Source organism: Coloeus monedula, assembly GCF_965178545.1.
Source record: "Coloeus monedula genome assembly, chromosome: 6".
In the NCBI taxonomy this organism is placed as follows: Eukaryota; Metazoa; Chordata; class Aves; order Passeriformes; family Corvidae; genus Coloeus; species Coloeus monedula.
In genome coordinates this window covers 16,406,089-16,422,273 of record NC_138786.1, presented here as the reverse complement: position 1 = coordinate 16,422,273, position 16,185 = coordinate 16,406,089, and the positions used below count along the sequence as shown (strand labels likewise).

General features: G+C 38.4%; 1 protein-coding gene across 1 annotated transcript in view; it reads left to right on the top strand.

The window, feature by feature from the left end:
- The window catches only part of KCNQ1 (potassium voltage-gated channel subfamily Q member 1), a gene marked incomplete at its 5' end in the record, with an annotated part of 336,754 nt that overhangs the window by 210,767 nt on the left and 109,802 nt on the right, over nt 1-16,185 (top strand). Inside the window, one exon of the mRNA XM_082283617.1 lies at nt 15,006-15,081. Within this exon, the coding sequence (XP_082139743.1) occupies nt 15,006-15,081 (76 nt within the window). The remainder of the gene's footprint in view (nt 1-15,005; nt 15,082-16,185) is intronic.

Below are 16,185 nucleotides of genomic sequence, written 5' to 3'. Positions count from 1 at the left end.
CAGCATTTTTGCATAAACCAGCAAACAAACACAGATTTTTAAGAGCTTTCCATTACAGCACTCCAGGATGGAGTCTCTCTGGCTGTAGTCATTCAAACTTGTTTGTGATTTGTCTGGGTTTGGTTGAATTTTTAAGCAGTTTATCAGCTTGGTTTTCCTTGCATTCTGACCAGACTGTTATGTAATTGAAAACATAATCAGTGAATCATTTTTGCTGGAAGAGACCATTAAATTCATCGAGTTCAGCCACTAACCCAACACTGCCAAGTCCACCATCAATGGTAAGAAAATATCCTATCAATGATAAGAAAATAGTAACAAGCAATGAGTAATTACTGCATTTTATACTTGCCTGTGGAAAAGTTGTAAATCTGACCAGTTCTTCCACAAAGCAAAATGTCTGTAAACTGATTGCTGACATTACAATTCAAAGTCCGGCTATAAATACTCCCCAATTTCCAAGTTTTTTCCTGATCCAAATATCTTAACACACAAAATCCTCCAAAGGCCATATCTTAATAAGACAAGCTACTCCAAGAACCTGCAAAGAAAGAGAAAATCTACAACTGTATTAATTATTTGATTATCCCATTAACCTACAACTTCTCACAGGATCAGACACCTCAAGGCCAAAAAGGGGCTTGCAGACTTGCAGCCCAATAAATATCATGTTGTCATTACTTGTAACATATTTTAATGTGACATTTACTCTTACAACCTGGCAGTTGTTTACCACAGGCTATTTCATAGGATTTTGAAATGGAATTCAGGTTACACAAATTGTTCGTCAGCAAATTCCAGGAAAATCAGTACTAACTCGGAAGTGCTGGGTGAAGAGGCAACTTTAATTTTCTTCTAATGAATGTTCTGTCTTCTGTATTCTAAAAGCCTTGCAAAAATTGAGTAATAAAAACATGTAGGGGAGAAGAAAGCAGGGGAGGAAGAGGAATATCACCTGCACTTCTGAACGGGGAAGAGCCTAGAGAATTACCTGTTTGCACAAATACCTGTGATGTTGTTCAGGTTCTCATTAAGCTCTCAGTAGATTGACCTGGTAAGAGCATGCTTTCATAAACTGGAAGGAGAGGAAAATAATATGAATGAAAAGAGCATGTGAGGGGGGAAGAGCAAATACAGCCTCAGAGCCTGGTTTAGCTGAAACCACACCATCCAGAGATGGAGTACCCTTGGCTGGCCTTCTCGTAGCCAGGGAGGAAGGCAGCACTAAAGCCGAAAAAAAGCTCTTCCAGGGGCACGGTAAGGCTATGCCTACTCTTTTTAGTATTGTTTCAAAGCTCCTAAATGTTTTTCAGTCCCCAAAGTGAGTAGGGCTTACTAATGAAGACTGAAATTAAGGACCTGAACAGTGTGAACTGTCAAGTCAGCTCTTTGCTCTTGATATGAGGGTAGCATTAGTACCTCCAGTGCTGATAAACACTCTGTGAAGCTCTAGACCACAAGTGAGGCCAGTTTTGTTTAAGTTTTTCTGCATATGCTTAGCCTGCTCTCCTCTCTGCTCTTGGACTGTGAAGAACTCATGGATGTAAAGGCAAGGTGTAAAAGTAGCTGGTAGAAAAGTATTACTGATTTTCAGTGTACTTTTTCTGTTTCGTACTTCCCCATGTTCTTAGAAGATTTTCAGTGAGGCATCACTGCGATGTCTATTGAAAGTCTCCTCACCTTCTCATCACCTTAAAATACCTTCTCAAAAATCAAATTTTATTCCTTTTTTCCCCAGGTCTTGTTTGCAATTTGCTTTTCATAGACATTTATTACTATGTATGTTAGTAACTATGTATGTTAGCTTAGACAAATAGATATTTTTATGAAATAATCAGTCAGAAATGGAATAATGTATGGCCTTGTACTGCAGTGTATCTGCAAAGTGCTTACTAGGAAGGGCTAATTAGGTTTGATAAGTCCTTTTCTTCCAAAACAACTCTGGTCTTGCAAAAGTTTGAAAGAACAAGTTTTTGCTTGGTTTTCAGGCATCTGTATCACTAGTTTAACACAGAAAGCATGGTTGCAAAACCAATAGCTACATTGAAAGCCTAATTTTACTATGTTCCTCTTCAGCACTTGTGCTCCTCAAGATGGGTTATATTCTCTAAATTGTGTTCACTTGTCAAGAAAAAGATGTGGAACCAAAGAGTAAGAAGAAATAGGAAAAGATTCTGCTGCAGAATTGGTTGGTAGAAGGCAATAAGAAACGAAATGTGGAGAGATGTTTGCGTGATTATTGAGTGGTGGTACATAGCGTGAAGACAGCTGTGAGATTTGATGGCTGAAGTCACAGTAATCTATGAAGGGCTGTGAAAATGGGGATAAATAACTTTTGACTGATACAAGAGGGAGGAGGAACTCTGGGACAGATCCAGAAAACATAAAGTAGCAAAAAGGTAACTGTAGGAGAGTGAGAGGAGGAGAGAGAGGCCAAGAGCTAATGTGAAGGAAGGTGGGTAGGGAAGAGAGCTGGCTCACAGGCTTGTGGAGAGAAAAGAGGACAGGAGGGCCTGATACAGTGCTCTTCTAAGTAAGACTTTCAGGATTGCCTAATTAAATCAGTGGAGTTCTGATTTGAACCAGCTGAAGGTTTGGCTAACTCCTCCTGATTCTACCTCTTTTGTAGAAGAGACACTTGAGAGTGAGAGCTATGTGTGCATCTATTTTACACACCAAAAAAGGGGAAAATCTAGTATTTCTAGAATAAATAAAGCCCACCTAAAACTGGCCAGGATCAAGGCATTTCTGTTCCCTACAGTGAGTGTAATTGAGCTGATGCTCAACCCTTACAGAGGAATTACTGCTTTGCAAAAATGTGTGTTGCAAGACTGTAAAGTTACAAAGTAATCTGATATTTCTAACAAAGTATTCAACTGTTAATCGTTCTGTACACATCATCACATATTTACACAATGAAGTAGGAATATTAAGAAAAATATTTTTGTATATGTAACAGAAATTAAATTGAAACATACAGCTGGGCTTGTTAGCGGTTTCTTAATTAAGAGGGGGAAAAGTAATTAAAACATATTCTGCTTTCCATATCTAACTTACCAGAGAATAATTCTAGTAAAAAAAATACATTGTTGAGTTGTGCTTGTGCTTTGAAGCCACAGAAAGAAACGGAGTTCACATACCAGAGAAGTTTGTCCCAGCCAGTTTCTGTCTCCAGCATATCAGCTCATAAAATTCCCTGCCTTTTTGCACTAGTAATAACAGTGTATTCTTTAACTATTAGATTGAACAGGAGAACTCGGATCTTTCAGGTCAGATTTTTCCACATAAAAGACATGAACCTAATTAATAAGTGTGTATCTAGAATCCTCCCAATATATAATCTGCATTTGCTGTCTTAAATGTCTTCTTGTATGTACAAATTTTCCATGTTTCTACAGATCCTTTGGTGTGCTAAACCAGTGTGTAGGTTCAGGCCTGTGTTCTCCCCTTGACTTCATGCATGTAGTCCTGCACCCACTGTGGCAAGATGGGGATTTCAGAGCAAGTTGGTTACATTTAGGCAGGAACTTTTGCCCTGGATGTGCTTTAAAGAAGGGTTTATCCATCTGTTTGGAATACATAATTCAGTAAATGTGATGCAGTCCCTAATTTTAGTGGCTTTCAAGATGCAAAGTACCTCTTCCTTCTTACTTAGAATTTGTACATCTGCTTACATATGGAATAGGTCAGATTGCCACAGTCATTTAGATAGTCTCATGAGATTTTTCAGAACTGCGTATCCATCCCAACTTAGTTAGATGGGCTGATACACATATTTGGAAATCCCAATGGTGTTTGTATACCAACATCATTATGGGTTCACAAGAGACACAGATGAGGTCTGGATCTGAGCATCTGCACAAATAAACTGAAGGAAGGTGGGATCTACTTGAAATTGGACGGTATCTTGAAGAAGCTTTAGTGATAAAAGGATGAAGGTGGAGCTGTGGATGGTCTAATCTTAAATTTTTCAACAAGTATGCATTTGTGAAAAATCGGTCTTTGGTTTGAAATGGTTTAAAACAAAACGTGACTCTTCCAGCTATGGAGATGTGCTAACACAAGATTTGACATACCAAATGTATGTCATAAGACAGAATTGGGCTAGTAGCATAATTTCTGTCTTACACTCTCTGTTTTCCACAAATCTTTCTTTGCAACTACAATTACATAAAGAGCTTTAGCAAGATTTTTCAAAAGAGCTCAGGTTTTTTCAGGTTGCCCCTCTGATTATTGTAACACAAGATTCTAGCCATGACTGCATTTTTTGGATGCTCCACAACATGCCCAGTTGCTAAGATTGAATTATTTTTTCATGATGCATTTTTCTAATGCTCTCAGGTATCTATTTCTTCACTTGAAAAATAGTCAGGTGCCCATCGTTGCCACTTTAGAGATTTTTTTTTTTCTATCAATTGCAACCTTTTCAGTGAAGTCTAGAGACACCGTGGCTTTTCATCAGGAGACATGGACAGAAGTACCACTTCACTGAACTGCAGCCAATAAAGGGACAGAGCTCGAATTACCACAGGCAAACACTGTGTGTGCAGATGAGTGATCTTGCAGTAAGCTTAAAATTATTTTTCCTTTTCTCCTGTAAACTGTCCTGGGATGGTTGGTTTAGAGTTTTCTCTAAAATATTACACTGGGTAGAGATTTAACATGACATGCCATCATACTTTATTTCAATCCAGGCCCATTTCTGGTTTTAATCACACCATTGTGTTACATGTGTGAGTGAATTTCTGGAAGTGCTGGAACTCTGACTCTGACAAGGTATGGACTAATGCATTTTGGCAATGCTGATATTCCAGTCCATTCTTTTACACTGTGGAGTTTTTATTTAAATTAAAAAAAAAAAAAAAAATCAAGAAGAAGGGCATGTCTTAGGATTCAAGTTGGAACAGGCTTTGTTGGGTTTGGAGTTTTTTTGTCCAGTGACCCAAAGAGAGGCTAAACTGATATAGAAATGATTGGGGATCTTAAGAAACAATAAATAAACAATATGTCATCTTAATGCTCTTACATATTTTTGAAGAGAAATTATTGCTAATGTGTTAGTATTAGTTCTCTTATTGCCTGATTAAGGAGTTTATAACATTATGGTGAGATGACAGGCTGCTAGTTACTTCTTTCCCAGTGAAATATAGCCTGATATTCAAAACCAGAGGCCTGTGTTTGCCAGGTCTTGCTCTATAGGAGAGATCCTAATCTCAGTAAGATAAACTGCTTAAATAAAAGTTGATGAAAGAACAGTCCAGAGACTGGATTATGCTCTAACAGTTTTACAGTGCTTTGCTTTAGCACAATTCTGTGTTTGTGTCCTTAGGGAAGTCTAAACTATTCAGTGTTTACAAAATTGTATTAATCTTGATTTTTGCCAAGTTAATTTCTGTTCAGTATTTTTATATTCGTTTTTATTTTGTACTGGGAAGAAATTATGGGGAAAGGGTTAAGAGCATGCTTGCTCTTCATCTGTTTTAAATCCATAAATGTGAGCCCCTGTGCTGTTTCTAGGTTTCAGATTACACTCTGTGATTTATAGGGAAAGGCTGTTCTCCACAAGTTGAAATCCCATGTGTTTCTCCACCATTGTAAAATAACAAATCCCGGAGAATGCTTCCAGTTGCAAAAATTGCAGTTTTGAACTACATTTTCAACTGCCTTTTTAACTGCCTTTTTTCCCTGAAGTGATGGCTTCGACAAGGGAGGTGAAATCCCCTTGTCCTAATGCCATCTTTCACTGTTTGCCATGCTTTTCATTGCAGCTTGCACAAACCACAGTAACACCCTTGCATTTGCAGTCTTCTATCAGTTTATTTTTGGAGGCTACACCCAGTAAAACGTGCAGCTGTGAGAAGACACTTATATCACTGTGCATAAGTAACATCCAGAGCCCCTACAGAGATGGTAGGCCAGGAGCCAAGGTGACCTAAGAGTCCATCAGCTCCCAGTCCCTTCTGTTGTCCCGTGGGGAAAATGAGAGCAGAGTTTGGCTTCATGTTGTTCAGTGGATTTCTGTGGCAATGGTGGGGGGGTTTGGATACAGTTTAATTTCAGAATACAGTGCTTAGAAAGAGCTTCACAGCAGCAACTTCCACCTTCTCCTTTTCATTACTGAGCAGCAGGAGAATTCGCCAATCACCTCTGTAATAAAAATCAACATGGAAAATGTTAGGACTTCTGAAATAGTATCATCCCTGATTTTGGTAATTATTTAGATATTGCTATTCACATCAATGGCCTTTTCCTTTCAGATATTTTTCCTGTTGTAATTCCTGTCTCTGCAACAGGAGACCTGCTTCATTTCTTCAGTCACAACCACGCAATGACTTTCATGTGTGTTAAACAGCTGAGATGCTCTCTCAACTTTGCCTTGGTAGAGTAGTTGAACTTGGGAAGATGTATACGTGACTCTGACCTCTTGCCCATGGTTGGTTTTACAAAGAAGAGACAGTGCTTTTACATCTATTCACCATTATTGAAAATACACATATCACTGAGGTGTGGGAAAAAACTGAAGGGGGTTTTGGCTAAAGTCATTGTGTGAGGTTTAAATAATGCAATATTGCTTTGATCTTCCATGGATCCCCTATGAACTGCGTCAGTAGTTGACCCAATGAAAGCTTATTTCTTTTGTCTCAAAACAAAAGGTTAAATGGGATGGCAGCAGTAGTGGTACATGATGTGTCCTAATTAAGATGTGAGATACAGCATACATTAAATTAGCATGTGTTATGTAGAGTAGAAACAAATGATTGAGGATAGAAACAAATAGTTGAGAAATCTCGATGGGTTTTGATGCTTTAACATCTCATATTCAGTATTAGATATTTTTGTGTATAGGTTGTATCTGGGGTAAATTCCGAGCAATGCAATTTAAGCCAAATAGGAAAGTCAAACACAGCCATGAGTCTGCAGAGGTCTTGTAGTTCCCTACAATGAGTACAGCAAAGAGCTACTGTGTAGTGTGAGCAACTTCTCGAGCATAATGAAGTAGTGTAACATCAGCCAGTTAAATATTCAAAGGTTATTGTAAGTTTAATAGGAAAACAATAGAGAGGCAAGTAGCCAGAGGAAATATGGTTATTTCTTCCTAGTGCTTCCAAGTGTAGCCCTGCATTTCCTTGTATAATTCAGAGCTATAAATTACAAGCTCTGCAAAAAATATATTATTTTTAATCTGAAAAGATTGCTTTTAGCCAGAGGAGGCAAAATAATAATATCCATGGCTTCCTGTGTGCACTGAACAAGAAGCTCTGTTGTGTTCTGAATTCAGCTTCTTTAGAAAATGAGTTTAATGTGTCAGACTGTGTCTGTAAGAGTGCTGTACATTATTATTTACTTATCTGTGATCTCATTTGTGTCTCACTACTTTCAAATTGCTTGGCCTTGAAACCGTGTGAAAAAGCAACAGCCTTCTAAGTCAGTAAGATGCAGAGAGTGAAGAGCTGAATAAAGGTTCTCTGTGATTTGATATGGACATCAGTATTAATTGGTATTTGATAATGACATCACCAAAGCTGGGAAACAATAATCTATTCTAACAAAATGGGAACTGGCTTGTATATTTTTCCTGCTTTCTTTATGTGGTTTTTCAGTCACTTCCAAAGATAATTTTGTCTTCCTATTTTTTTTTTCCCATGTTCTTTGTGCAGCTCATCATGTCCTGGTAACAGGCATGAGTTAAAATGCAGTTGTGAAAATATGCAGCAAAGGTGATTCAGGATGTACAACAAAACTCATGCTCTTGCCTGATTTCAGTACAAACTATTCTAGTAAGAATATTATTATTCTAGTAAGGGCTGTGTTCTTAGCTGCCATCACTGTGGGCAGACCACAAAGGAAATCTCTAATGCTCCATCTGTTGCCCCCGCTTTCCAATAGTTGTGAAAACCTACTCCTGATCTTCATTCTAGCTACAGCAATTTGTCTTGGTTCTAGACATAGTGCATGTTAGACCATTTCCCCCAAGGAAAGTTGAACAAATTTAAGTGTGATGCTCCAAAATCTTATGCTGTTTAGCTATTCTGGATCCCCTTAGGTTTAGTTGAAAAACATTTTTTGTTTGTTTTTGTTTAAAACATCAAAATCCCCCCCAAAGGAGATGTTACTTTTTAAACTTGTCCTTTTTTGTATGTCTGTTAAAAATCTGCAAGACAAATCAGGCTAAGTCAGACTGTGTGTAGAGAATAGAGGATTGCTATAACTATGTGAAAGGATTTCTCAGTTAAACCCATGACTTTTGAGAAGGGAGACATGAAAGCTGTAAAATAAGATACAAATCCATTAAAAGAAGGCTGTGGTTTTAAAATTACATATTTTAAATTTAAAAAAAAGACCAACCACATGTAGCTGGGAAATTAAATAGCGGGGAAAGAAGAATACAAATGTTAATTCAACTTAAGCTAATTGCCCATGGGCTAATGTTCACAATTAGTAAATAATCAAATTGTTTAGTGGCTGAAGGGTTCACCAAAAGCCTGAATTTGACATTACCCTAGCAGAGCAATTTTTAAATTTAGAATCACTGATACTCCTGTGGAAGTGAGCCCCTGTATTCCCTTAGGTGGGGAACATAAATTACATTATAAGACATGCGTTTAAGTCAAAGAAACTTTTATTTTTAAAATTAAACCCTTGAAACTTACTATTCTATAAAAATTATTCATCAGATGTCTTCATAGAAGTAATTAGCTATTGTTGTTGAATTATTCAGTGCTTAGATGAACAAATTCATCTGATGAAATCTTACCCATTCATAACTAGTTTACAAGCACGAACAAGAGTTCAGCAGATGTAGATCTTTCATAAACAGGTTGTTTGCCAGTAATTACTAAAATGCCTTTGAATGCTAAGACCAAAGACATTTTTTAAATCTATTCTACCTGCTGTTTGTGATTCTTCTTGTTCTATGTGTATCTATTATTTATGTAGTTCTATTGCATTTAAACCTGTGAAGAGCCCAGTGGTGAGGACCATGGGGGATAGATGAATTCGTTCAATTTTCGTTTGTCTTGTCACTGGTTTCTAGCTTAGCTTACACTGAAAATGTTATGGGAGCATTTATGTAAATTCCAGTACCTGAAAGGAGCCTACAGGAAAGAGATTATTTACAAGGGCAAGCAGTGATAGATCAAGGGGAAATGGCTTCAAACTAACAGAGTGAGTTTAGGTGAGGTATCATGGAAGAAATTCCTTACTATGGGGGTGTTGAGGCACTGGAATAGGTTGCCCGGAGGATCTGTGGATGCCCCATCCCTGGGAATGGTCAAGGCCAGGTTGGAAGGAGCTCTGAGATACCTGGTCTAGGGGGAGGTGTCCCTATCCACTGCAGGGGTTTGTAATGAGATGATCTTTAAGGTCCCTTGCAACCCAAACCATTCTATGATTCTGTGTAAACTAAGACCATTTAATGAAACTTCAGTTTTGTAGCTGGTTTGCTCTTCAAATGTCATCATACTTTTCTAATGCTTCTGGGCAGCTTTTACTGGTTTATCCTTAAGATAGTTTTTGCAAGTCATGTATGGGCCAGGCTATGTGTAGAGAGCCCCCAGTAAACTGATCATAATGATGTCAAACAACAGTTGCTAAACTAGCAACAAACAAAAGGAGAAACTGGGTAGTCGACAATATTGTAAATAATCAGTGATTCTGATTTTATCCCTGGGTATGGCGATCAAGCATTTCCTATTTCAGAATACACAGCGATGCAACCTAATCTCTTCCAATTTACAGCAAATTCTAAAGTGTTGCTCAATACAGAGAGCTTCCCATCTGGGAATGGGCAGGGAATGACAGAATAACCTTGAGCCACAGCAAATTCTATACCTAAAGTGCCTGGAGGACTAAGGATGGAAGATTTCATTAGACTTAAATGCACTAATGAAATGGTTTAATGTAGTTACTCTGAATCTCATCCACCAGATTCTGTGACAAGGAATGTTTTTCAGTACCGGAATGGAAAAGAGTATTTCAGTTCACATGCACAACATATGATTAAAAACTGATGCATTAAAGATAAAGCTCAAATCTAAATAATGATTACTGCCAAAAACTTCAGACCAACCAACTTCAGACTTCTTTCTTAATACTTTACCCTGTCCCAAGTCAGAAATTTAAGATGTCTGCAGAGAATTTAAATAGGTTTTAAAAACTGTGTTTAACTTCAAATTAGTGTTAGGTTTACTGAGAAATGGGCATTTTGTAAAAGATATTAAAAATCTGTGGCTCTCTCCAACTGAGTTTTCATTTTTATTAAACTCATTCTGAATAGACAGCATTGACCTTTTAGCTCCGATAATATCAGCGTCCATGTTCGTTGGGAGGCCTGTGCCAAACATTACGGTCCTGATAATGAAATGTTCTGCACAGGAACAAAAAGGCAAGTGTTATAAATAGGAAATTAGCACCACCTTTTCCCTGCCCTGTTGCTTTAATATTTCTGTTAACACTAAACCAATATGTAGAACACCTTCCGGAGATGAAAAGGGGAACAAACTTCTAAGGGATTTACTAAGGGTTTCATATAAAATTTAGCAGCTTTATAAGGACAATAAGTATTTCTAATTAGTAATTGCTTTTCCTTTCTTACTCTTTATTGAAATAACTCTATTTGAGAATGGGGATTAATCTTGTAAAATTTAATTTTAAAAAAAGTTTTTTATTTTTCTTGAATCATAGAGCAACCAAACCACACACCTGCTTACTTCCTTTTTCATAAAGCCACACAGTTTTTGCAACCAAAAGGTTTTAGCCTTTGTCCCAGAGCATTCTTCTGGGGTGGCCCTGCAGGTTCCCTGCCAGGAAGAGGGCAGGCGGGTGCTGGCTGAACAGTGACATTCACTGCGGCTGTCAGTGAGTGTGGGACTGGGGAATGAGCCACAGCTTCGGAAACCTACTGAGGTTTGGGCTCATTGTGTTGTGAAAAATGAACAATACGTAGTCAAATGTACAAAAATCTGAATTGCAACAGTTCAGAGCATTTATTGATGTGTAACAACTTTCCAACCAAATGGGAATGTCAGTTGAATTACATAAAGTACTTCATCATGCTTGTTTTCCAATTTAAGTGAAATTCCAGTTCAGATTTCTGATGGACTGATGAAGAGATCAGGTTTCCTCCAAGTGCCTGGTTGTAGGTTATTTATCTTAACAACTAAAGGAGGCAGGAAAAACTAAGGATTTCTAGTCATTTAATTCTGCCAGGCTTTCTTTTTAACGTGGGTGCTCAATCCATAGTGTTTTGTTGCCAGGGTTTTTTTATCCTCATTTCTTGTGCTTTGAATAGCTCCTGCATCCACAACAGGTCATTTTTCAGTGCAAGTACAAAGCAGACCTAGTTTATACCTGCAAATAATGTAGGTTTGTATGAATCTATTGGTCCTATTACAACTCGGATGGTCTTCTGTTTATGAATTGTTACATCCTTCTTCATCCATCTGGATTCCTAAGGGTTATAACAATGCTGTAGATTCCTTGGTGGCTTCAGGACCTAATTCTGTGAGTTTAAGTCCATGAGAAATGCCACATAGTATGTGTTATATTCAAGGTGATCTTGATGTCCTGTTCATATTGAGAAAAAAGTTACTGGTAGCCAGTGAAAGCTATTGGCAGTTTTTCTTCAGAAGGGTGCAGGCTGAGAAGTTGTCCTGTATCCGAAATGTTAATCTTCAGATTGATTTTAAAGGCATGCTATGTATATTACGGTTTAAGGTGACATGCTGCTGGTTATTAGAACAAGTCAAGTGGTGTTTGGCAAGTTCCCTCAGATTTCAGTTATGATATTAATGGGCATGGGGATGATGAGGCTCAAAGCCTGATGAATGCTTCGGAGAGGAAAATAGCTTTGTTGCCAAAAGGGCAAAAGCTGTGCCTGCTGACCCTGTTGCTAATGCACTTATCCAACAAGCTTTCCCCCAAAGTCAGGCAAAACTAAACATCTGAAAATGAGGGATTGCAGTTGCAGGAGAGCTTAGCTCACACAGCCACACTGAAGCAGGCAGACTCTCTGGAGTATCCCAGCAGTCCCTGAAAATCCCTTCCACGCTGCTGTCAGAGACTCACTGTGCACAGCAGTGCTTCTCCAAAGGGTGTGGGGATGGACACACCAGGAAGGTGAGGTGCTGCACTCTGGCAGCACACTCAGGTGAGGTCATTTCCAGCCACACTCCTAAAAAAAATAAAGTATTCACAGAAGTGAGGGCGGTAAGGTATTGAGTGCCCATCTGATGTCTAAGCATGCTTCATGTGCCCAGAGGTTGCAGACAGTCCCTCTGTAACCAAAATTCAGAGATGTCACAAGTGGCTGAACAAACAAATATCACCAGTTAATGATTAAGCTCTCAATTTACTAAAGCATTTGTTACCAGTTTGCCAAAGAGATCAAACAACCGTGAATCATAACCTTGGCTACTAATTAAATCCTTTATTCCCTTCTCTCATCGCAGAAGCATTTAATCTTGAGGAATCAGGACAGCCTGTTGTGCAGAATTACATTTTACAGCATAAGCAGAAACAAGCTCACTGTAAGCATTCCTACTGGAGCTGAAAATGGGAAGGATTAAAATGAGAATATTAACTTTCCCTCCTGGCATGGTAGTTCATGTTAGCACTGAAAAATGATTGATGGTGAATAGGTGCATTGGAAAATCATTTTGCTGGTGTAGCTTTGTTATTTCACTGAATGGCAAATATCATTTTTATTATCTGCCTGCCTTGCTTATAGATGGGACTTGTCCTTTAGATAGAGAATGAAGGATTTGGTGTGCTCTACTGGTGACTGGCTGTCCCAAAGAAAAATGGTTTACTCAGAAATAATGGACTGTGAAGAACACCCCAGAGGAAATGAGGCATAAACCAAAATACTACAAGCAGTTTTATGGCAATTCAAATATATTTCTATTTGTCAAAAGATGTTTTTGTGTGCTTTTATGTATAGGATGTATAGCTGCATGATATCATACCTTTGATATTTACTAGAAAATTAAACAGTGTTTACCTTTTTGGCTCCCATCTCTGTGAAGCAGAACTTAAAAGCCCAAACACTTTATTTCCTTTGGGTTTTGGGGAAGTCGTCCAAGTCCCTAGCAGCAGAATGATGCAGCACAGGCTCACAGAACAGGGGTTTCCTGAAGTAGCATTAGGCTAACTCTGTCCACTGGGAATTGATCCAAGCACACGGCCATTCCAGTCAGGAGTAGCAAATTTCCACTTTTGTAACTCAAACCGTGATGTTGCAGTCAGATTTGTGGGAACAGGGACCTGGAGACAGTGTCTCTAAGACACCTCAGGAAGGTGTTAAGAGGGAAAGGGCTTCCTATGCAGATCCAACTGCAGGTTTGGTGAATAATTTTTGAGGTGCAGACAATTCATATAAATAACTTAGAGGCATAGCAATCTGTAGACCTGTGGTGAAAAGCTGTATATTATTAGCTTGAAAAGCAGTGCATTTTATGCTGTTTCTGGAGAAAGTAATCTTTTCTATCATTGCTAAATCTGAACAATTTCTATAACAGAAAGAACTCACCCAAGAGGCAATAGCTAGAAGTAGGAAATGATGGCTCTTTTTGGTTCTGTTTCTGGCTTTGCAGAAAGCGGTTTTTCTGCTTAAAAGGGTGAGTTCTCAGAAGGGGAACACCCCAGCTACACCTATTCAGACAACAGGCATCCACTATTTGCACATGCAGAACATTTTTTTTGCTGGGGGAGATCTATCCTGAGGGAACACCTGAATACTCATTAAAATTCCAGGTTATGTTTAGCTGAAGAGGCTTGGGTGATACCAGGCTATATCCTACTAAAGACACAAACTTGTACAAACTTTTACAGAACTTAAATATGACTTCTCTGTTCCTTAGTGAGTATGAATGCTGTCATCTTCAGCAGAGACAGAAAGCACTGCAAAGTGACATCTCAATATGCAGGTCTATCAGTATTACTGATAATAAGCTTATAAAGATAAAACATCTGGAACATCTAACTCTGCTTTTACAGCTGCTCCCCAAAGCCATCAGTAGAAGTCTGTTTGGGATGAGAGTTAGAAACACTTGATGTTCATGCAGTTAAAAAGGAAATAAAGGTGGTGCTGTAATGTCATTCAAGTGCATCTTGGTAAGAGTAATAGAACGAGCAATCTGAATAATTGGCTTCATGTTTGAGATGGTATTTTAATGTTAAGAAGGAAGATGCATTATTTTTTGCAAGCTTTGAAAAATTTGAAGTACCTGTTGGTCTTAAGGCACTCTTTGAAAAATAATGTCAGGTTCTATGAAAATCTGTCATTTGAAAGTACAATGAGCAAATGATTTCCTTTTTATTCTGCTTTCAGACCATATGCATATGCACAAAGAGGGGGATATATTTTTTAAAGACCTGTCAGATTATTTTGTCATTGTATTAAGTTATAGTTCAGTTTGGGGATAAATACGTATGTAGATGTTATATCCAGCAACCACAAGATCATTCGGATTGTTTAGCAGGCAACAAACCAAAAATCTTTCAAGTGTTTTTTTTTAAATAATTCCTTGGAAAAAAACAGAATTCATTAAGTGAAGAAACATGTAATACAGAAATTGTGGGGTGAACACCACAAAAATACCAAACAAACCAAAAAACCCTAAAAGATGGATTTCTGGAGTGACTGTATAAAAGCCATTCATGGCTGGATATGCATGAACTTGGGAGTTTGGGGGTTCTTTTGTGGAAATGAAACTGGGAGGTATGCATGGTGGTTTGCTTAGACACAGAAGGAAGTTATGTGGACACTTCTTTTAGCTCTGAAATGTGTGCAAACCTAGCGTGGGTCAGATAAAACCCTGGATTTTTCAGAGCCTTCTTGAAAGGTGAGGAAGGTCAGCAGAATGGTGTGTTGTGCTCCCAGGCTGGATGGCAACTACTTACACTGCACACTGATGTGTTGGTGAAGGATTTTCTGCAGACTGTTATATTTACTGTCTGGATGGAGATGCTCTTTCCCCCCCTCACTCTCCTCCTTTTTCCCACAGGCTGAGGGAGCACCACCGTGCTGCAATCAAGGTGATTCGGAGGATGCAGTATTTTGTGGCAAAAAAAAAGTTCCAGGTGAGTTGTGAATAGAAAGCTCCTTTTCTAAATAAACCCTTTTATTCTCCTGATCCATTGTTTCTTTTAGAAACTTAAGAGAGACTAACACAATTCATTTCAGTAATGGTGAGCTACACCCACTATTCTCTCCCTCCTTCAATAGGGTGGTTGTTTCATGGCAGGTTAGTCAACTGTGGATGCACTGGAAATAGGCTAAACTCCTGAAATGCAGTCTGAATTAAAATGTTATTTTCTGCTAATGGACTTGACCCTTAGCCCTCTGTTATCGCTGTCTCTTTCTGGCAGTGCAAACATTCTCGTATGTCTCCATTAATTCTGAGCTGTGTGCTGCTTTCATGCCGAGTCAGTAGGATTAGAGATTAAAATACTACCTCAGCCTTGTTTCTGTCCCTTACTCAATGATAATGAAGTCCTGATAAGAAACTGAGGTGGAAATTTGTTAGTGTATTGGAAGGTTTCTCATTTCTTCTCCTTTCTCCCCTCTGCATGGTAGGAGACCTCCTTCCCAGTTAGTGAGATATCAATTATCTTTCCTCCTCTGGCCCTCAATGACACATTTCCTGTGTGCTGCTCCACTTGCTGTGGTCTTGTGATGCCATAAGCATTTAACAGTAGCTAATTAACCTTGTTTCCCGGTCTGAATAAAAAATTCTGACTGCACACTTTCTAAAAATCAATTTCATTAATCCAGTAAAAACACGTGTCAACAGCCTTCACCTTGATTTAAACCAGGTGAATACATACATATATAGGTAATAAATATATTACTTTACTTAAAATTAATTTATAAGGGTTAATCTTCAGAGAACAGGCTTCACAACTGAAAATGCAAAGGATGAGAGAGTCTTAACTGCCTACATCCATTTTCACACATGACCTCACTACTACTGCTTACAATAGGCCAGAAAGCTATCCCACTTCTAATCTAGACCCTCCAAAAAAGGGAGAATGTAATTTCTCCTTCAAATTTGAAGGCCACAAAACTTAAGATCAAAAAGATGTTGATGATGATGATTTTCAATTGACAGTCCAATATATCTGTAAGGCAAAGTCTTCTGCTACTTCAAACCCACGATTTTGATTTCCTTGTAAAATTTAGAA